At 43.9% G+C, this 22375-nt stretch overlaps 1 protein-coding gene across 1 annotated transcript; it reads right to left on the reverse strand.

Annotated features, from left to right (window-relative positions):
* Positions 1 to 673: 673 nt before the first annotated feature.
* Positions 674 to 21365, reverse strand: RLIM (ring finger protein, LIM domain interacting). The gene is made up of 4 exons (XM_083596412.1): positions 21070 to 21365; positions 8278 to 8469; positions 5057 to 5140; positions 674 to 2945 (listed from the first exon to the last, which is right to left on the reverse strand). The coding sequence occupies exons 2-4, from the start codon at positions 8444 to 8446 to the stop codon at positions 1396 to 1398; spliced, it is 1803 nt and encodes a 600-aa protein (XP_083452538.1). The 5' UTR covers positions 8447 to 8469; positions 21070 to 21365; the 3' UTR covers positions 674 to 1395.
* Positions 21366 to 22375: the final 1010 nt, after the last annotated feature.

The raw sequence follows: 22375 nt of genomic DNA on the forward strand, positions 1-22375 counted from the left end.
ATTGAACAGATACACTGTTAGTTTCTCTTCCACCTCAAAGGAAGGAAGAAGTGGTACCATTCAATTTAACTGTTATTTAGAAAAATACACAAGCCACTACTTGAGGGATTTATGCTGAAAGCTGTAGGTTCCCAAAGAACAGGCAGAGCAATAAAAGTACTTTGCCCACAGAAAACACATTGTATACATATGCCTGTAATACACGATCTGGGGGAGAGGCAAACTTATTACAAAGCTGCCAGTAATGTAAAACATTTGGTTCTCCAGTTGTTGCTTGGACCACAATTCCCATCCTCCCCAACTACGGGCCATGAAGATTGGGAATGATGAGAACTAGGCACCCAACAACCTATGGAGGGTTAAAGGTTAGCCACCCCGATGTAATCAATTACTGTTTTGCAGGGTTGGGGCATCAAAGAGATCTGTATTTTAGGAAGAGGTCCCTGTAGCACCAAGTTTTTCAATTTGTGTCTTTTCAGTGGTACCCCTACACCCAAGCAGTGAACTATGAACACCCCATTTCTATCTGTTGGGCTGTTTTGGGTGTTATGCTGTGACTTTAATACTGACGGGGGCAGCTCTTTGCTATCTTGCTCACTCTGCAGGGGAGAGTCACACCAATGCATTATTTCTAACCATAATGGTTTTCATTCCAAAGGCATTAGTACAGCAGTGCAATTAAAACTTTATTGATCTATACAAAAAGCTTTACATTTTTAAAAACAAAAGTGTGTTCATTTATAACAGGCATAAGCAATTAACATATTTCCACAGCAAGATAAATATCCCCATTAAAACTACCAGCTCATTCTATGGCATACCATAGTGTTGGGCTAAAAACAGCTGTACAGTGGGAGAGGGCTAATATTAGTGTTATTTACACTGCCATGTTCAATACCCTATACAAGGAGGGAACTAAATCATATTCAGGGGTGCAATTTTATTGTTCAGTTTTTGTTTTAATCCACAGTGAAACATGAGCTGTATATGTAGCTGAATGATTCCAGTCATATTCTTCACAGGGAAGAGCAGAATGTTGGGATCTTCAGCATTCACCACTCACTGGGATGGGAGAGGAAAGATGTGAACCTTGTTTGTGCTGGAATAAACTGAGGACACAGCAGGCAAGTGTCTTTGGGCAAATGTAGTGGTGTGTTTTTTTTTTTGGGGGGGGGGGGTTGCTCACTTGTTTTAACTGATGACACAAACCCAGTATCATTTTCAGGACCTTAATCAAGAAGGTTCCCACTAGTGAGGGTTGTTTAAAAAAAATAAATCATTTCGGGAGGATTGTTTTACATTTATACCTACCACACAAAAAGTGGCCACAGAAAAGTGGCTTCTTTGCCCACTGCTAGCTCATCTTGTGCACTCAGCTCAAAGTTCACACCTTGCTTAGACAACACTCTCTCGGTTAGCAGAAGCCAAGACTGCTCGGCGGCAAATTGGGCAGGTAGAGTTTTCCGACAGCCAGCGATCTATGCAGTGCACATGGTACTCATGAGAGCATGGGAGCTTCCTCAGTTTGTTCCCCTCTGTGTATTCTGTAATACAGACACTACAGGTTTTCAGAGCATCACTTTCACCAAAATTTCTCATGGCTAGGTTGTCAATTTGCTCCTTGGTGAGGCCTCTGGGTTGGTCATCGTCTTCTTCATTAAGCAGAAAAAACTGAGCCAGGCTCAGGAATGGGAGTGAGCCACTTTCTTCAAAAGTAACAGAACCCCTGGCATTCCGTCCTTCTCGCCTAGCACTAGCTGTGGATGCCCCTTCATTACTGCCTTCATATGCCTCTCCTGGTGCAGAAGGATCAGGACCTTCATGACTTGAACCACTACTATTTCCACTGACACCTCCACCCTGCGGTTCTGCCATTTCTACATTTGGGGTTGGTGCTGGGCCACCAGGCTCTGCATCGCTATCACTGTACATGAAGTAGCTGAGCTCACCAAAGCCAGTCATTATCTGCCTTAACATGGTTTGAATGGCAACAGACGTCGTCTCGCTCAGGCCTGTATTCAAAATTCTCCGGATAGGAATCCTAATGGTACTGACGTAAGTTCTCACTCCTGCCCTTTCTGAGCGTGAAAATGTGCGTCTAAAACCTCCACGCTCACTTTCATATGTCACAGTATTGTTTGGGGTCTGGGATCTTGATCGGGTTCGGTTGGCTATACTGTCTCTCTGCCTGTATTCTCCTGGACGGACTCGTCTCACTTGTAAGTCAAGGACAATAGTTGGAGGCCTCTGTCCAGGGGCTGCAGACTCTGCACTGCCATTTGTTTCTGGAGGAGCTGTTGCTTGAGGAGAGGGTCTTGCTTCAGGAGTTGAAAATAGCACTGTATTTTCACTGGGCATCTCAGATGTAGTTGTATGCTGCCTTATTACCATATGCTGTCTTGTTCTAGAGCTCCCTTCAGCTTCACTTACTGGGGGAAGGTCAGGTGTCTGAGAAGATATATTATGATGCACCCGACGTGCAGATTCATTCACTGGATTAAGGGGTGACCTACTTCTATCAGTCCTAGCTCGTGTCCTCCGCTGTTCTGGACTTCGGCTTCTTGATCTCCTCAGGCCTCTGTGAGGAGCAACTGCTTCATTTATCACTTCAGGGGGACTAATTTCTGGTCCAGGCTGCCCTACAACAGGAGGAGTCTCAAATCTTGGAGTCTCAGCATCACTTTGGTTATTTTCCACTTCTTCTCTGCTGGGCGGTTCCACAGATGGCTCACCCTCAGTTTCAGGATTTGGGTTACCATTATTACGATTGACGTTTATTTCTAAACTGAATCTGAAATCCCCACTGTTTGGGTTAGTCCGGCTCACTGCCCTCCAAGACTGGTTTCCTCTTTGCCCACTTCGTGTTGTATTCCCAGTCTGTCGAACTGAGTTAAGCCAATCTATTATGGAATCGCCATTAGATACATCTTCTGCGGACTCTGCACCTGCAAGACAAGAGCAACTGCCAGAGTTAGGAAACTGGAGAAACTCTGGGCTAAACACTTTCCCAACATTGCTATGAGTTAGGGTTTTGAAAACAAGTCTGAGCCACGATACTTTCACATGCATGCATTTACTGTAGAACCATAATGGTAATTATAAATGCACTCTAAGAGACCCTGTAAGCTCATTGTGTCTCACTAAGTTGATAAGAACAGCAAAGCTGCAGTAAAAATCATTAAGACAGGTTAACTCAATCCAGGGTGCATGCGATTCAAATGTCTATTCAGCAACAGAAACCTTGTCAGGCAGTAGTTAAGGTATCAGTTTTGTAAGGGTTAAGCAATATGAAAAGGTATTGTGGTACTTGAAAGCAGTGGTGGTTAATTTCTTTTGGGCTGAGGGCCACACTGGCCCATTAGTCAACTCTCAGGAGCAGCATGCCAAAATGGACATGGAGAAAGTGTAAGCATTAACAAAATAATAATAATGACACCATTTTGGAGTCTTATGGAAGTCACAAGACATTTAGCGCGCAGACTCATAGGAGGGAACATGCAGGAGTGGTTGGATTTTTTTAAAAAGACAATTAGTTCCCCACCCTCACTCTGCCTCATTCTGGCAGAGTGGACCTGGGCACTGGCAATCGCTCATCAATTGGATGCACCTAAAATGGTCACCACCTGTACTTTTAACTATGGCAGAGGCAGCAGATCCAATCTGTGCACCACCTCTTAAGAAGAAACACCTGCAGCAGGGTCCTACGCACACTTACTTAAAAGCTTTCCCACTAAGGCCTGGTTTCAGTGCAACACCAGGTAAGTTATCATCCATGCATAAGCTAAGAATCTTATTTGAACCAGGCCTGCAGTCACTGTATGTCCAATGTTACGCATGCCAGTGCAGAAGCTAGCTCAGAAAATATATTAGACATGTTCGTTGCCTGGAAAAATCATGTTTGAATCATTACTTCTTTCAACAAGACTTAGCTCCTAGTCAGCATGCTTTGTTCTTTCATTCCATTTATGATTAATTGCTTCTTATAAAACATCTCAGGGATTTAATAATAATGTCATCAACAATAAAACGTTGAGGCTTACAGGCTACTTCCCGGGTATGAAGTCGCATGAGAGGAGAAAGAACAAGTAGCCTCAGTCTGACAGAAGGTAAAGGTCAATAAAATGCTGTTTACAGGGATGTGAACAAACAAACAGATCTATTTTTTAAAAAAACATACCACAATAAAGCAGCCAATGGTGGGACTAAGTGCAATCCCAGGAGTACAATGACAGAATTTGTTTTATTTGACATGTTGCACATCCCTGGCTTCAGAATTTCTATTCCTCCAATTTCTAACACAATTCCTAATGTAAGATGTTTTACCTCAGCTGATGCTGTCAGGTGGCTTGTTTTCTTGAAATCAAACCACATGGACCAATGCACAGTGCTTTGCAAGTGCAAATGATCACTGCACCACTTGCAAACTGCAGGGTTTGGATGACCAGCTGATTGGTGATTTTTGCCAAACCCAAATTCAGTGTCAGGTGGGTGTGGCCTGGCCAGAACTGTCTTATTGGCCAAATGAGAAAGCGGTCTGATGGGCCCACAGGCTAGAGCAGAGGTTTTCAACCTTTTTGGGTCCATGGCTCCCTTGACCAACTACAGTATTTCTGCGGAAACCCTGTGGGGCTCAGGAGTTATGTCATCCCTTGCCTGCAGAGCCAGCAGCCCCTCACCCCTCCCTTGCAGAGTGTTCCCTCATCCTCCTCTCCTCGGGAGTCCTTTGGGCAGCTGCAGCTGCAGTTGCTGCCCCTGACCTCTGAGCTGCCTCCCTTGCCCCAAAGAGAAGTGCCTCCTCACACTGCTCCACAGGGGCCTGGGAAGCACCCGCTGGCCAGCACCAGAGGCACCATTCACCTGGGCAGCTTGAAGCCAGGGCTGCTGCAACAAACATCTGTGCAAGCCTTTGGGAGGCAGAGATGTGATAGGGCATCAGAGGAAGGGAGGGAAGAAAAGAGGGACAGAGGCCAGCGTTGCTTGCAGCACCCCTGACCATCATTCAAGGCAACCCAGGGCTAGAGGTTTCTTTTTGCTGCTCTGAATGAATATTACATACCTCTATTGTCTTCCATGTTCTGCTGGGGTGGGCCTTCCTTAATTTGCTGCAGCCTTCTCAGCAACTCTTCTTCAGTAATTTCACCTGCGGAAATAGTTTTCAAGAGGTGTTCCAGATAAACCATGATTTTTATTTAAAATTCTGATGAATCTGATAAGCACAGGTAACAACTTTCCAAATTATCATTATCCTGGGAGGCTCCCAAGCAAAAGATTAGAGAAAAGAGAAGTGGGGGGTGGTGGAGGGGGGGAATGGCACAGACCAAGAAACAGTAAGCTATCAGAGATGCCACTTGTTTAAAGAGGTATAAGAAGTCAGGTCACATGGAGGAAGTTCTCCAAGATAGGCCTTCTGTTGAAAGAGTGTATTTTCTTTGGCACAAAGGTCAGGTATATTTAAAGAGACCTGTGACTTCCAGGGCTGTGCATCTCACTGGATCCAGATTATTTAGGATCTGGGAAGTGCCCACTAGGCAGGTATGTAGCCTGTATGGTATTTGCTTGACAGTTCAATTCCTAAACTACTGCTAAACAGTTTGTGTGAGGATTGTGCAAGGATTGAAAGATAAGAGGTAGCACATACCACTACAGATCGATTTTCACATCCAAGGATTCCTTATTTGAAAGCACTCTTTGCTCACATGAGTTAATAGTATAGGAATCAGGTATGCCTGCAAAGCCATGAGGAAAGACTTGCTGAGACTGTGGCTTTAAGGACATGGCTGTGCTCAACTAAAAACATGATGAAAATGCTTGTTCCATCACTCCCTCTTAGGAAAGCAAGCACCCCATGTGTAGACAGGCTGGATGCTAAGGGAGAGAAATGTCTGCAAAACTGACCCTCACCCACCCTTGCCAGGTAGCTCAGCTGATTCTGATATATTTCAGCACCAGGTGAAGACCATCATGTACAACTGATGGGTTTTATCTGGCTTTTAGAATGCTCTTCTGACCATCGCCTTCTGTTGTATGTATCTCAATTCTGTTGTATTATTTTAACTACAGTATATCAAAATTTTGTACAACTACTTTGTGAGGTTGTATACCTGAAGAACAGTAAATAAAACATGAATTGAGAGATGTCTGTTTTGTCTCAGAAAAAAAGCAGTGCACCCATAAGCAAATGAGAAGTGAAAAGAGAAATATCCAACTCAATAAAAGTCAGGCATAGTAGTAAGAAAAAAAGCAAGCATTCTATTCTACACTGAATAGCTACCTTCAGATGTAACATTAAACTATGGTTTGGTGCTACATCAAAGAGCTACAGGAAGGCTGAACAAAGCATGAGACTTGTGGGCTCCCCTTCCCACACCACCTGAAGGAGGGCTTCTGCAGAGACTAGTTTCACTTTGCAAAGAATTTTGGCTTGTTGGATCATACAAACAAGGAATTCCAGCTTACAACAAATTCTAGTAAGTTTTGAAACATGACAGCTTCAAAACAAGAGTTATGAAGGTGGCTTGTTACACTGGATTGGTTCTTTACAGGACATATGGCAATATTCTTATAAAGTGAAAAAAATCTCCACAGAAGTTCTACTCCCATCAATACAGGAGGAGGGAAGGCAGCTCACCTGTGCAGTGCTAACCACACTTTAGAATTATAAGCCAATGTGGATGGTATGTAGTAAGATGGCAAGGAGGAAAAGAAAACTACTGGCTCAGATACTGCTAGGTCTGACATAATATAAATCTTAGCATGCCAGAGATTGTTGAAGTGAGACACCACAGCTAAATATATATATATATTTTTTAAAAAGAGACAACAGTAGAAGAAGCATTACAGACTGAACCCAAAATGAAGTTCCAAGACTGAGAAGGAAGCATGATGAATCAAAGACAGGCAATAGTCCATAACAAATAACAGAAAGAGAAAAGGGAAGGAAAAAATTAGAACTTGACAGCAGGGTCTGCACTAAGGGAAAGCAAGAACCAGCAACATAAACTGGGTTTGGCGGGGGGGGGGACTGGAAAAAAAGAGAACGAAGGAGTTTACAAAACACCTCCAAAGGGAACAACATAACAAGAAAAGGGAAATGATATTCAATTTAAGTTCAGCCACCAATCACTAAGACTCACAAAGGTGTGCAAAAGAAGTAGTGAGGAGTGACCTGCAATGCTCTGAAATACCTGTTTGAAAGTATATTGTCTGAACAGACAATTAAATAAATGGAAGCAGGAGGGAGTGTTGTATAATACAGGCCATAATAGGGGCGATAGGAATCAGCAAAGTTGTTTTTATAACCAAGTGGTGAGAACAGGCAATCATAAGAGGGGGGAGACATTTATTCTAATGAATATACCACAAGTAAAACAATAGAAAGGGTGACCAAGTTCAAAAAATACAAATGCTGAGGGCAAAAAAATGTTTCTAAGACAGGACTGGGGGGTGGGGGGACACTAGAACTGTTTTTGCCAAATGCTAAATAGCCACAACAAACCTGAGTGGTGACGTGGATTTGTAAGAAATATAAACAGCTGGAAAAATGTCAATAGTGAAAGAATGGACATGCGTTGCACTTGTGTGCACAAGCTAACAGTCCAAATCAGCACTGATTTTTAAAAGGTCAGCTTATGGAAAAGAAAAAAGCTAAACAATGCATGCTCATCAAGAGAAAAGAAAAGAAAAGTAGAAGGTAGCTGGTAAGGGTCAGGAATTGATGGATCAAAACATTTTTGGTTGACCATCAGTCTGTCAAAAAAAATTGAAGCACCCCAAGCCCACACAAGGATGGGAGACATGGGCAGTTGAAGGCAGTGATTTTTTGCCATAGAAAACTGTCTGGAGAGGACTGCAGTTGTAACAGGTGGTCAGAAGTAGCATCTCTGCTCTGCCACTAACTAGGTTTGCTTCTCATCTGCAGCAGGGCTGGGGGAGTGGGGAGAGGAGCTGCCTTCAATCCTTTAGTAAAGTGAAGCTGATACCTGCACAGTAGTGCTTTTTCGCTTCATTGTGCATTGCTTCTTTGAATGATATCATGGTCAAATGCCACCAAGACAGCTGACCAGCAGGGCCAGCACTAGTTCCTGGAGAACACAATATGCCTTACATGTTGAAAGCAAGAGCCCTTCAGAATACCATGTGTAATCAATTTTGACATAAGCAATTATTTTCAACCCTTGTTTCTGAGTTAAGAGCTAGTAAATTTTGATCACATCTCAGTGGCAGAATTTCCACACCTGAAAAGGATTTTAATTGCATCCAGCACATGAAGTAACATACCAGGGGTGCCTAGCAAATTGTTATCCCTCATTAGCCTGTAGTCTTCTTCACTCAGATTATTCACGAAGTGATAGAAAGCTTCTTCCCGATCCAGGCGGTCCAGCTGACTCCGACGCTGTGCTTCAGACTGAGCGACACTTCCTTTATTATTAGAATCTGAGCTTTCCATGTTGATCAAAGTAGGGAAAATGTCTACAAAAAAGGAAACAGTCAATTTGTTTGGAGAACCATATAATCCTGGCCCTATATACCAGAAGAGTTAAGTTTTAATCTGTGGGTGCAACATAATTTTACAGAAACATTAAAAAATAACAGACTAAAATAATGGTTAAATAATGGTTCTGTTTCTTAAGTATTTCAGGCTCTTTTTAAAAAACCCAATCCTAATTACCGTATTTTTCGCCCTATAGGACGCACTTTTCCCTCTCCAAAAATGAAGGGGAAATGTGTGTGCGTCCTATGCAGGCTTTCGCTGAAGCCTGGAGAGCAAGGGGGGTCGTTGCGCACCGACCCCTCTCGCTCTCCAGGCTTCAGGAAGCTATCCGCTAGCCGTGGGAGACCCAGCTCTCCCAGGGCTAGCGGAGAGCTTGCCTGCACCCAGAAGCTTGGGGCGCGCTGAGCTCTGCACGCCCCAAGCTTCAGGATTAGCGCAGCGCTCCGCTAGCCATGGGAGAGCCGCGCAAAGTTGCGCGGCTTTCCCAAGGCTAGCGGAGACCTTGCCGGCACCCAGAAGCTTGGGGCGCGCTGAGCTCTGCACACCCCAAGCTTCGGGATTAGCGCAGCGCTCCGCTAGCCGTGGGAGAGCCGCGCAAAGTTGCACGGCTTTCCCAAGGCTAGCGGAGACCTTGCCGGCACCCAGAAGCTTGGGGCGCGCTGAGCTCTGCACGCCCCAAGCTTCAGGATTAGCGCAGCGCTCCGATAGCCGTGGGAGAGCCGCGCGAAGTTACACGGCTTTCCCAAGGCTAGCGGAGACCTTGCCGGCACCCAGAAGCTTGGGGCGCGCTGAGCTCTGCACACCCCAAGCTTCGGGATTAGCGCAGCGCTCCGCTAGCCGTGGGAGAGCCGCGCAAAGTTGCGCGGCTTTCCCAAGGCTAGCGGAGACCTTGCCGGCACCCAGAAGCTTGGGGCGCGCTGAGCTCTGCACGCCCCAAGCTTCGGGATTAGCGCAGCGCTCAGCTAGCCGTGGAAGAGCCGCGCGGCTCTCCCACGGCTAGCAGAGACCTTGTAGGCACCCAGAAGCTTGGGGCGCACTGAACTCCGCACGCCCCAAGCTTCGGGATTAGCGCAGAGCACCTGGGGGGGAAATAATTTTTTCCCCTTTATTTTCCCCCCAAAAAACTAGGTGCGTCCTATGGGCCGGTGCGTCCTATGGGGCGAAAAATACGGTATCTAGCCCAGGTCTAGATACCAAATGGGCTCATACCAAGTGGGCTGTAAGCACACTTTGTGACACAGAAACCTGCAGGCCACACACTGTCTTGCTGTGGGGGGAAGCCAAAATTTGACACCCCCCCAATCTCCGCTAGTGAGGGTTTGGGAAAGAGGCAGGAGGACTCTAAGCCCTCAGGCCTCCTTTCCAAAGCCCAGCACTTCACTTACCAGCTTTGGGAAGGCAGTGTAAAAGGGGTGTGTGTGTCAAATGTTGCTGAAGGCTGCCAAAAAAGATCCCAAGGGAAACATTCAGACCATTTTATTCTCCAAGAATTTTAACATGTGGCTACCAATTTTATTGCTCTTTTCTCTTCCTATTTATACAATTTTAGCCTACATTTTGCTGCTAGCTATAATAAATTTTAATTATTATTATTTTTTAAATGGTGTACATTCTTACTTTTTGTTACCTGCTTTGGCATCATAAATAAAAGAGAATACCATGCAGAACAGTGAAAAAATATGCAAAGGAAGATCTGCATGATTTGTAAATATACAAACATATTTAGCTTTTAGTTTTAACTGCAGTAATCTATTCCATTAGTCAGGGGCCATAAGCGGAGGGCTTTCCATTGTCTACTATGACCAGAGGACCATGCTGCCAACCAGAAATCACTTGATATGCCACACAACATTGTCATCCAAGCCTAAGTGAATAACTTTTGAGAGAAGTACCAGAAAACCATCACAATTCTCCACCAGCTAGGTGACTTAGCTCCCATCAATTTATATATTCAAAAACACCCACAACCACAAAATTAGCACTTCATAACTGAAAAGATGTTTGAGGGCTTATATGTGGTTTCTGCAACCAGACTGCTTAGTGGAAAGAGTGTTTTAATATATCCTGCAACCAAATATCCAATCACTTCTTCAAACTACAGCTGCTAGCAGTCTGCTAAATGTGAAACATGCACACACTGGGGGGGAAAATCAGGTTCAAAATAAAGGACACAGAATAATACAAAATAAAATAAGGGCCAAAGTAGACAATTGTTAGCTCCAAATCTGTGCCCTGAAGTGCAGGATGTACATTTGTTTTTTTCTCCATAAATTGGAGCAGGGGTCTAAAGGGGATCATGAGCCTAACATCATAATAATAATAATAATAATAATAATAATAATAATAATAATAATATCTTTATTGTCATTGCCCCCTCTCAGGGACAACGAAATTACTTGACTGCTCCATAAAAACACTAATTAAAACAATACAGTATAGTACAGCAAGGAAGATTAGATGACTTTCAAAGTCCAGGCTTCCCATTCAGGGCCGAGATCGCTCTGGAGAAGAAGCTGTTCTTAAGACGGCTCGTTCTTGTCTTCATCGTCCTGTATCTCCGTCCCGACGGCAGGAGCTCGAAGAGACAGTGACCAGGATGCGATGGATCTTTTACTATGTCCAGTGCCTTCCTATGGCACCTTGTCGCATAAATCTGCTCTAAGGTGGAAAGTGGGCAGCCAACAATGCTCTCTGCTGCCTTAACAACTCTGCACAACCCCATCCTGTCCTGGTTAGTACAGCTTCCGTACCACACACATAAGCCATAAGTGAGCACGCTCTCAATGGCACAGTGATAGAAGGCAAGCAGCAGTTTCTGCGGAAGATGGTTTTTCCTTAGAATTCTCAAAAAGTACAGTCTCTGCTGCGCCTTCTTCACAAGCCCCCTTGTGTTGACACTCCAGGACAGATCCTCTTGTAATTCAATGCCCAAAAATCTGAACGTTGTTACCCTCTCCACACAGACCCCATCAATCAAAAGTGGCTGGATATTGCTCTTCTGTCTCCTGAAGTCCACAACAAGCTCCTTTGTCTTCCTTGTATTTATGAGCAAGTTGTTAGCTCTGCACCACTCTGTCAGCCGCTCCACCTCATCTCTATAGTCCGTTTCACCCTCCCTTTCAGGGATGAGCCCAATCACGGTTGTGTCATCTGCAAATTTGACAACCCTATTACTAACATGGGGGCTGGGGCTTTAATCCTTTGCCCCCTGCTATTGTCCCCACCACCAGAAATTTGATGCAAATGGGAAGTCGCCCCCCCCCCCCCGCTAATGCAAAATGCTCTAGCATGGCCCACCAATCCAAATTGGAGACATAGTTGGGGCAAAGGATTAAAAGCACCCCTAACTGCCCAAAACAAAACAAAAACAAAACCCCAAACTTGAGGACATTACCATCACTACTAGATCAGGTGACCATAAATAAAAGTTCTTTGAAACATGCCATGTAATTTTTCATATGAGATATTTACAACAAAATTATTGCCTCAGCTATGGCCCATCCACCACCTATGACCCTTTCGGGAAAGGAATAACATGGCCACTGTAATCCAGACTGGATTACTGCAATGCTCTGCTGAAGGGGTTGCCCTTGAAGACAGCTTGGAAACTTCCATTGGTCCAAACAAACTGCAGAAGCTAGATTACTGGCTGGGGTTTCATTTAGATCTCAACACAGCCTCAACAGCCGTATTGGTTGCCAGATCATTTTTTGGACCCAATTCAAGGTGTTCATGTTAGTATTTAAAGCCCCAAACAACTCTGGCCCCAAACAGCCCTACACACTTTTTCATGTGTTAAGATTGGTAAGATCTTGGTAGTTCTGCCCTGAGAAGCTTGTATGTCTGTGGCCCAGGAAAGGTCATCATTCTCTGTGTCAAGCCCTTGTTTGTGAAACTCCCCCTATACAGGCTGGAAATCTGGGTCCTGCGAGGCCTACATATGCATCACATCCAGCAGTTATGGTATGTTTTATGCACACTGTAGAGCACTCATGAGGATCAGAATGGATGACACTATGTCACAGCTGAAGAAACTGCTCGAGTCGACTTTTGTGTATATATTTGCTGCTTTCAATAAGGGTCATGAAGACCTTGGCATCGGTTGGAGTGGCTGTAAAAGGAGCCCTGGTGCCAACAAAAAAGTTAAGGTATAACGTGTTTCGGCAAACCAGCACTAGATATGTGTCAAAGTTCCCTGAATGAGGAATAGCTGATACAGCAGCGGCCCTAGTTGCCCATTTTTCTGCCTCCCGGATAGATGGTGGTAATTCATTGTCTACATCTTATGTGGGTCTGCCCACAGGAACAATAAAATTAATGGAAAAACTCAATGGAAAGGTCCAGCCCCCTGGTTCCATTGCTAATTGATATAAAAGGATATAAAATCGCTTTGACTGATTGCTTTGTCAATTATACTTAATTCATATGCAAAACATATCCAATTGCCTTATGCTTTAAATATAATATTTTATCTAATTTTATCCAATTCTATTTTCTAAGTAACATGTGTTTTGTTTCATTTAATTTTTTTAAGCTTTGTATATCAATAAATGGATTAATTTAAAGTTACTCTCCATAGTCTGTGAGGTTTTTTTTAATTACTTTGTATGCATTCCTTCCTGTTCTACTTTATAATGTATTTTAGATTGTTGTAACCTGCCCTTACACCTTAGGGTGAAGGGTGAGTATTAAAATAAAATAAAATAAAATAAAATAAATAAAATAATAAAATAAAATAAAATAACAGCAGCAGCAGCAGCAACAATATATTCTTCCCCTAAAGAGTTCATAGTAATGTACATAGTTCCCTCACAACAACCCTGTGAGGTTGATCAGAGGGAGTGTATTTAACTGGCTAAGTGCTCCTAAAGAGAATAATGGTTGAGTAAAGATTTGAATCTAATCTTCCCTGGTTTTAGTCCAGATGTGAGAAGTCTCTATCTGAAACATCGTATCAGTTGTAAAAATCAATAAGGTATGGGTCTTCTATTTCAGGCAATCAGAAGTGCCACCAAACTCCTTAATTAAAACGTAAGTGCAATATGTGTGCAATATCTATTTTTCAACATTGTGCTATATCATCAGCTAAGCATCGTGATATACAGATATATCACAATGTCTGAAATAAGGATGGAGTTATGTAGAGGCATTGGCTGGCTTCATAGCTTTTCCCACATTGTGATTTTTGTATAGTGCACACACGCACACAAAACAGGGGGTGCATGGCCTGTTACCTGCAGATCCTGGATTTCTGTACCAAGCCAGAAGTAAATACAAAAATGACAAGAAAACAAATGCCTATGAAAGTCATTGGTGGCATAGCAGTGACTGAAAACCATTTTCCTGTTTGTCACCTGGACAACATTCTTATCCCACATAATGAGGGAAGTTGCTCTTTCCAAGCCTGTGGTTTAGAATGAGTAAGTAAGAGATTAAAGGTATCTGAGGAGTGAACTTCTTCATAGAGCCCAAATCTCCTTTCCTACACATACTCACATGGAAGAGTGAGGCACAACTGCCCTACAAACTAATTTATTACAGAATATCTAACATGCATTACTGAGAAGCAGTAAGAGTGCAGTACATATTTTTCCCTTGGAAGGTGGTGGACTCTCTTTATTGGAGGTTGGATGGCCATATTTCATGGATGCTGTAGTTGAGATTCCTGCATTGCAGGGGGTGGGACTAGATGACCCTTGGAGTCCCTTCCAACATTACAGTTCTATGATTCTATTATCATGGTCACAAGAGCTTGAGCCAAAGCTCAAAGTCCACTTGCTTCCAGGGATGCAGTGAAAATCTGAATCATGACACTATAGCTACCAGTCAATACACCTATCAACTTGCTTTTCACCCCAAGGCTCTTCTGGAAGCACACAGAAGCCTAGAAGAACTCTTGCCTACAACAGTGATGAGCAAAGAGCTGTGGATTGTAGCCAACTATGCCCATCTGTGAGAGCAATCAGGCTGGGGTGTGTGTGTACAAGGGAAAGAGCTTTTTCAACAATGGCTCCACATTTGTGGATCCTGATCCAGGTATAAGACAAGCTCTTCATTATCAAGCCTATATGTGGGTCTATGGCTTTTTCTTGATTTTATTTAGGCAGCTGAAATATATGGTGCTACTTTACTGACACTGTATTTAATTTTAAGGTTTGACAGGGCAAGGTTTGTTTTAATGTATTCACAGGCTATTCACTATATTCATATTTATTTTACTGTTACAGTGGTACCTCGGGTTACATACGCTTCAGGTTACATACGTTTCAGGTTACAGACTCGCTAACCCAGAAATATTACCTCGGGTTAAGAACTTTGCTTCAGGATGAGAACAGAAATTGTGCAGTGGCGGCACAGCGGCCCCATTAGCTAAAGTGGTGATTCAGGTTAAGAATGGACCTCCGGAACGAATTAAGTACTTAACCCGAGGTACCACTGTACTCATTTTTACACTTATGTGTTTTAATTACCATTTTTATATACATGTGTGGCCCATGTAACCTGTGTCTGATGCATCTTTTGGGGAAGTTTTTGTTTTTTTTAAGTTGGGTTATAAACCTATGGAAATGAAGAGTCCACCAAAGCTTGTGCTATAATAAGCGTCTTAGTTTTTAAGGTGCCACAGGCTTTTATTTTACCTACCAATGGAACCAACACTAATGGAACAGCATTGCTGGCCAGCAAGAACTTTGGAAGTGATCCCAGAGGAGCAGGGAACACTTCCACTTAATTGGATTCTTGACACTATCCAAGTTCCTGTCACTATCCTCCCTATCTCCCACAATTTATTATCAAATGGTAGAGCTCAGAAGAAAAAAATATATCAAAGCTGTTTACAACACATTAAAACATCAAATAAAACAATCCAGAATAAAACAAATTCAAGCTTCAATGAAAATATTTCAGAGCCTTCTCTAGGTGACATTTTGCTTTCCCTGTATTGATTTACCTACTTAATTTATATCACTGCCCCATAGCAGAAGTGCTCTGGGAAGCCAGTGTGGTGTAGTGTTAGAATGCTGGACTAGGACCTGGGAGACCAGGGTTCAAATGTCCACTCAGTCATGAAGCTCACTGGGTGACCTTAGGCCAGGCACAGCCTTTTAACCTGCCTCACAGGGTGATTGCAGAGATTAACTGAGGAGGGGGTGAACCATGTATTCCACCTTGGAAATAAAGGTGGGATATAAATGCAATAAGTAAGTTCTTCTGCTTACCTGCTTAAGAAAGCTGGAGAGGCTATCCAGATGGAGATGTCAGTTGCCATCCTGGCATCCAGAGATCTCCACATGGTCACAATTGGGCCCACACCAGTAGCAAAATGCACCTAGTACCCGGCTAATTTCTAACACTGCCTCGGGGTCATGGGTTCGAGCCCCACATTGGGTTAAAGATTCCTGCACTGCAGGGGGTTAGCCTAAATGATTCTCATGGTCCCTTCCAATGCTACAATTCTCTGATATTACCATATTTATAAAGCATTTTCTACTATTCAATACGTTGACCATCATGAATTCTAAAAATTATCTGATATCATAGACCTAATTATGTCTACATAAATTGTCAAATTCAACTTATTTGAATTTGAGAAGCAATTTAAAATGCAATACTTTTTTTCGGCAAGAAGGGAAAGTCAAGTGACACTTGACACACGATTCCTGGAAATACAGGTTGCAGTGTCCAGAACAAGCAGTACCAACTTCCACTTTATAATACCTAACTAAGCACAATATTTAAGTCTCTACTAATCACAAGGCCTTCTCTCCAACATAATTATTTAAAAATTCATTTCCTACTTTTCACCACGGTGGACTCAAAATGTCTTAGAACAATTAAAAATACAAAATTTTAAACAAATTAAACTTCCAAAATTTTAAACCTCAAGAATTTAAAATGTCAAAACAATGCATTATGTAAAACAAACGGCAACAGTGTGATAACACGAAGTGCAGAAATAGTTTTGCCATTTATTCTGCTTATATTAAACCAATCAGAGTACAGGATTCTATTAAAGACAGCATTCTCAAAGACTGGCTGAAAAATTCCACCACTATAAATGTTTCAGGAAAGCAGAGGTCTTACAATTCTCACTAGTCCCAAAGGTCTCTGAAGACTAGGTTCAAGTGACAGTGACGCTGACCTGTTGTTTCCCCCTTACCACCCATTTTACTCCCACAATGGTCAAGTACCCTCTGGAAAGGAACAGTGGCAACCATGCCCATCCTAAATGTGTCACCCCCACATGAATGCCAATGAATACTCAGACACTATATCAGAATCAATGCCCAAAGAGCAACATTCCATAAGTAAGATCATGCTAGACTATATGTAGTATCAGACCCTCTTCATACAACCTTGTCAACAACTGAATACAGTGGTACCTCAGGTTACATACACTTCAGGTTACATACGCTTCAGGTTACAGACTCTGCTAACCCAGAAATATTATCTCGGGTTAAGAACTTTACTTCAGGATGAGAACAGAAATCGTGCAGCAGCAGCGCGGCAGCAGCAGGAGGTCCCCATTAGCTAAAGTGGTGCTTCAGGTTAAGAACAGTTTCAGGTTAAGAACGGACCTCCAGAACGAATTAAGTGCGTAACCAGAGGTACGACTGTACACACATTACATTAATCAATGTCTACTGTTATGTTTGTACCTTTGCTAAACATCATTAATGCTAACCAGGGTTTGAAACTAGATTGCGGAAGCCGATTAATGCCACACTGTGGTTAAGAAAAATTGGGGCGGCAGGGAGAGAGATGGCCTGCTTATCTCTTAAGCACAGAGCTACAAGTGATGCAACCCCTCACCCCAGAATTTACAGGAACCACTCAAAGCCTGGAGGAAAAACAGAAAGTGCATATAAAACACTAGAACTACACTGCATTTTTAGTAGAAACCGTAGGAGCAGAAACAAGCTGGACAGGGAAAAGACAGCAAGTAGTAACTGCGAGAAGAACTGACAGCTGTACACTTCACTTGCCTAAAGCAGTTTTAACTCACTCCAGAGCCTCCTTCAGGCACCTCCCCACTTGTACATGTAGGGCCACTTCAAGAGGATCAAGCCATTGTGCTTTTAGGCAACATAATTAGTATTACAATCTCACTGCCTCACTATAACAAATCTACCATTTAGGATTGTTTTTGATCCACTCAGTCTAGTAAAGGTATCCTGATAAACACAAAATTTGCAAGGCCATGTGTAGTTCACTTAAAAAATAATAATACATAAATTGTGAATGTAGAGGCGTCAGTTTCAGTTAAGTATTCCAATATGGGTTCCTAGAAAGGAACAACCCACTTCTGTCAGCCTCCTCCTTTATATAAGCATACTAGTAAAATTTGCCACCAAGGTTAAGTTTTTGAGACTTGCAGTTATTAGATGAAATATTAAGCAGGAAACATTTTAGAAAGACCCTAGCAGCAAAAAAACCCCCATGCATGTCATTTTCTGACCACACAATACACAAAATAAGAGGACAATTCTTCTCTAACCTGGACAGTCAAATCACACAAATATATCCCAGATTTTTTATAACTGCTCCAAATTAAACACTGGCATTCTTGGCGTTAATTTTTTTCTGAGCTTGGCAGGAAGTGAGACACAGCACAGTGGTACCTCTGGATACGAACGCTTCTGGTTGCACATGCGTCGGGTTACAAGCTGTGCTAACCCAGAAGTAGTTGCTCCCGGATGTGAACTTTGCTCCGAGATGCGAGCAGAAATCGCGTTTCGGAGGCGCGTGTGCAGCAGGAGATACGCTTTCGCTAATGGCTCCTCATGTTAAGAACAGTTTCAGGATAAGAACAGACCTCCGGAATGAATTAAGTTTGTAACCAGAGGTACAATGACACCTCTAGAGAGAGAAATAAAGCTTAACAGTTATTAGTCAGTAAACAACTGGTTACTCCCCTATCATGACAAACAAATATGCATAGACACCTTTACAGTATTCTCTTTCATTCCCATTTGTTTTTACCCATACCTGAAAACCTGGACAGCTACTGCCAGTCAGGGTAGATAATACTGAACTAGATGTACCAATGGTCTGATTCAGTATGAGGCAGTTTCCTATGTCCCTGACTTTTAAAATACTGGAAAGTCTCCTCCCCTCCAACAATTTTACCCACTGTCTGCCTGCCCCTTGTCCTTGAAGGTTCCTCCCAAAACAGCTACCTGCAATGTCAATTCTCTCCCTCTTTAAATCCCACCATTCCTGTGAAGGCTTTTAGCTCAAGCCTTTATTCCACATCCCCAAATGGAATAAATGTTATGTTAAGGAGCAAATGTGTGCAAATACAGGTGTTATTCTTGCCTTCCCTGGTTGTTTGTTCCCCCAGTTTAGATTGCAGGATGTTTTGGGCAGGGTCTAAGATCCAACTTTTTTGCCTTCATTTACTTGTGTAAGGTATAATGCACAATGATGCCATCATATAACAGCTTTCTAAAAATTTGGATTGGACTTTAATATTGACTATTAAAGACTGAAGTATTCTACTTTAAAGGTAAAAAAAAAAAGGTAAAGGACCCCTGGATGCTTAAGTCCAGTCAAAGGCAACTATGGGGTTGTGGCGCTCATCTCACTTTCAGGCCAAGGGAGCCAAGTGTTTGTCCACAGACGGCTTTCCAGGTTATGTGGCCAGCGTGACTAAACCACTTCTGGGGCAACGGAACACTGTGACGGAAACCATAGCGCATGGAAACGCTGTTTACCTGCCCGCCACAGCGGTACCTATTTATCTACTCGCATTGGCGTGCTTTCGAACTGCTAGGTTGGCAGGAGCTGGGACAGAGCAACGGGAGCTCACCCCGTCACAGAGATTCGAACCACCAACCTTCTGGTCGGCAAGCCCAAGACGCTCAGTGGTTTAGACCACAGCGCCACCCATATCCCTTGTTTACTTTAATATTGCTCTGATCATCAGTTGAAGCCAGTTGCACTTTCTTCTCCATGCCAACATTTGGAGAAGAACAGCTTCTTTACATTACCTGTACCACGAACATAACTAGCACTGTAGATAAGGCAAATAAAGAAGGCACCTCAGGCTAACAATATAACTCTCATGGACCCACTCTGCACATCATGAAGTAATCTAAACCCTAGTTTTAACTTAGTTCCAGTTAGTATCAGGTAAAGATTGTCCGAAGTTCATCCATATAATTATAAGTGAAAATCCAAATATTCTGATACAATGACTTGAATTTTATGATAAACAAAGCTCAAATTAAAAGTCAAAGGAATTTGTTTTAATTGTTCCTATTTTAAAAGCTGCGTGGTTTCTGTTGATCCACCCCAGCCCCCAGCCCCCACAATATCACCTGCCAAAGGCAGTAAAAGGTACTCCATAATTTAGGTTATAGTATAAAACCTCAAAAAGTGAAAACAAATGTAGTGTTTTGCCCTTCCTGACAGAATCACACAATAAGCATGTTGAGATTTACCCCCGAGAGAGATTATTGAGAAATTAGGACATCTCTAGCACAGAAAAAGGAGGACCAGATTTCTGGGAGTAAGAACATCAATGAAGCACTAATTCTGGGTGGGATTTCCCCATCAGGACTATGAAGTTCAGTGAACAGCAATGACAAGAGGAGGTATAAAGATATAGTAACTAACCTCAGTGATACCCTACTTGAAACTGTCTAAATATTTAAGCTGGGCTACCAGCCTAAGAACTCACTTTCTTTCCCAGGAGCAAAAAAAATCAACGGGTCTTTCACTGTATTCCCCCTTCCCTAAAAAGGAAGATCAGGCTACTGATTATGCCTTTTGTACATGGGGGAGTGTAGCATGTCTAGGTAGGGCTGACAAGGGACTCCTGCCTGGCTGAGACCCCTAGGAGCTGCTGCCAGTCAGCACAGACAATACAGTTCAGTAAACAACTAGTTACTCCCCCATCAAGGCAAGCACATTATGAAATATATCTTCCTCATTTCTAACCAAGGCACCTTCATAGCCATGCTTCTGTCATTCACATTTATTTTTACCCATACCTAAAATCCCGAAGAGCTGCTACCAGCCAGTGCTGCCAGCAATGCGCTACATGGACCGAAGACCGGATCACTAGCTCAAGTCAGTACAGCATGAGACTCTTAATCCGGAGGTCGTGGGTTTGAGCCCCACGTTGGCTGAAAGATTCCTGCATTGCAGGGGACTGAGCTAGATGGCCCTCATGGCCCACTTCGAACTCTACAATTCTAGGAGTCGGTATACGACAACATTCCTATGTTCCTAAAGGAAAACCTCCACCCTGGGCGAGCCAGCAAGGCCCACCGGTGACAGCGGACCTCAGCCAGGGCGATATATTGGGCAGGCCCCTGAAAGAAATCGAGCAGCTCACGCGGGTGGGTGAATAGGCGGCGGCTGAAAGGGCCGGTAGGGGCCCCTGCCCCCCTCTTCACAGCCTACCCGCGACCCAGCCCCAACGAGACGGCTCCGGCTGCCGTGTTCCTCGCCCGCTCCGGCGAGAAGCGGTACGGCTGTGGAAAGACCACCGCCGTCGAGCCAGGCTTGGCCGGCTCTCCGCGGCCAGACCGGTGAGCCCGCCCGGGCGCCCGCTCGGCTCGGTCACTCACCGCCTCCCTCCTCTTCCAGCTCGTCCGCCGCCCTTCCGGGGTCTCCGTCCGGCGATCAGCCCCGCAGCGGCCTGAAGCTCAGGTCCGTCACGTCCCGCTCCCCTTCTTCTTCTTTCTCCTCCTCCTCGTCGTCGCTAAAGCCCCGGCAGCGTCTGGAGCCCGACCCCCGACCCCTCCTCCTTCTTCTTCTCCCTTCCCTCTCCCGTCGCTCACTCAAGCGGCCATCTTACTCTCCATTGTTACTAAGGAACTTGGGGGCCGGAAACGGTGCGCTTCGGCGGGGGAGGGAGGGGGGAGGGAGGAGTAGACTCCGTTGGCTTTCGACGGCGCGCGCAACAGAGGAAGTGACGCACTTTCCCCGCCCTTCACCTCAGCACACCTCAGATCCTCTCCAGCGAGCGCATGCGCCTCTTCAGCGTGATGTGTAAAAGGCCGAAGGGACGGAGCATAGAGTCGGGAAAACTGGAAGGGAGGGAGCGGACTTCTACTCGCTGGTCTTTGGGGCGTCCATTTTTAATAGGAGCCAAACCAATTAAAGAGGAATGGGGGGGGAGAGATTCCGTAATTATAATCTTCTTCTTCATTTTTAAGGAATTGAGAGAGTTGGGGAATTTTTGAGAGAGGGAGTAAACAAAACAGGTCATAGCATACTTTTGAGAATGGCTGTGTTTCTGTATAGAATGGCTCCAGAATGTAGCCCGCGGCAGTGTCAGGTTAAATTCCCTTCTCGAAGGAGATAATCAACCAGTGCTTGGGCTGTACCATGTCAGAGTATAGGTGGCCCCTCACATGTTGGAATGCTCCTCCAGTTAAAAGAATAATAACCCTAGTATTCTCCCACCCCCCACTCCACGTAGAAAAGTAGTATGGCGGGCGGGAAAGGTTGCCTGCCATGCTGATGTCTCAATATACAGTACAGGGCTTTGGGTTGCTTTAAAAAGAGAAATATGCAGAATTCTTCCAAGCTCGCTGTGCGGCTTCCTAGTCAATGCACGTGGGTCTCGCTATCCAAATGCTTGTTATACAAAAATCTATTTATCCAAACACTATGAATTAGTACCCAAACCCATGCTACACACACTGCAGATTCAGATATCCCAACAACCAGATCTGTGTGTAGTACTGTGAATAAGCAGCTTTCAATAAGCCTGCCTTCTTGTGTTTTGCTGGTCCACGGCAGCCGTTTTTCCAGAGGGGGAGGCAAGGGAAGATACAAGACAAATAAGGAGCATTTTTTTCCTTTCTTGTTTGCTTTTTGCAAGGTATTAGAGCAATTCCCAGTGTTTTCTCAGGGCTGGTCCCCCCC

This window comes from Podarcis filfolensis, assembly GCF_964270895.1.
Source record: "Podarcis filfolensis genome assembly, chromosome: Z".
Taxonomy (NCBI): Eukaryota; Metazoa; Chordata; class Lepidosauria; order Squamata; family Lacertidae; genus Podarcis; species Podarcis filfolensis.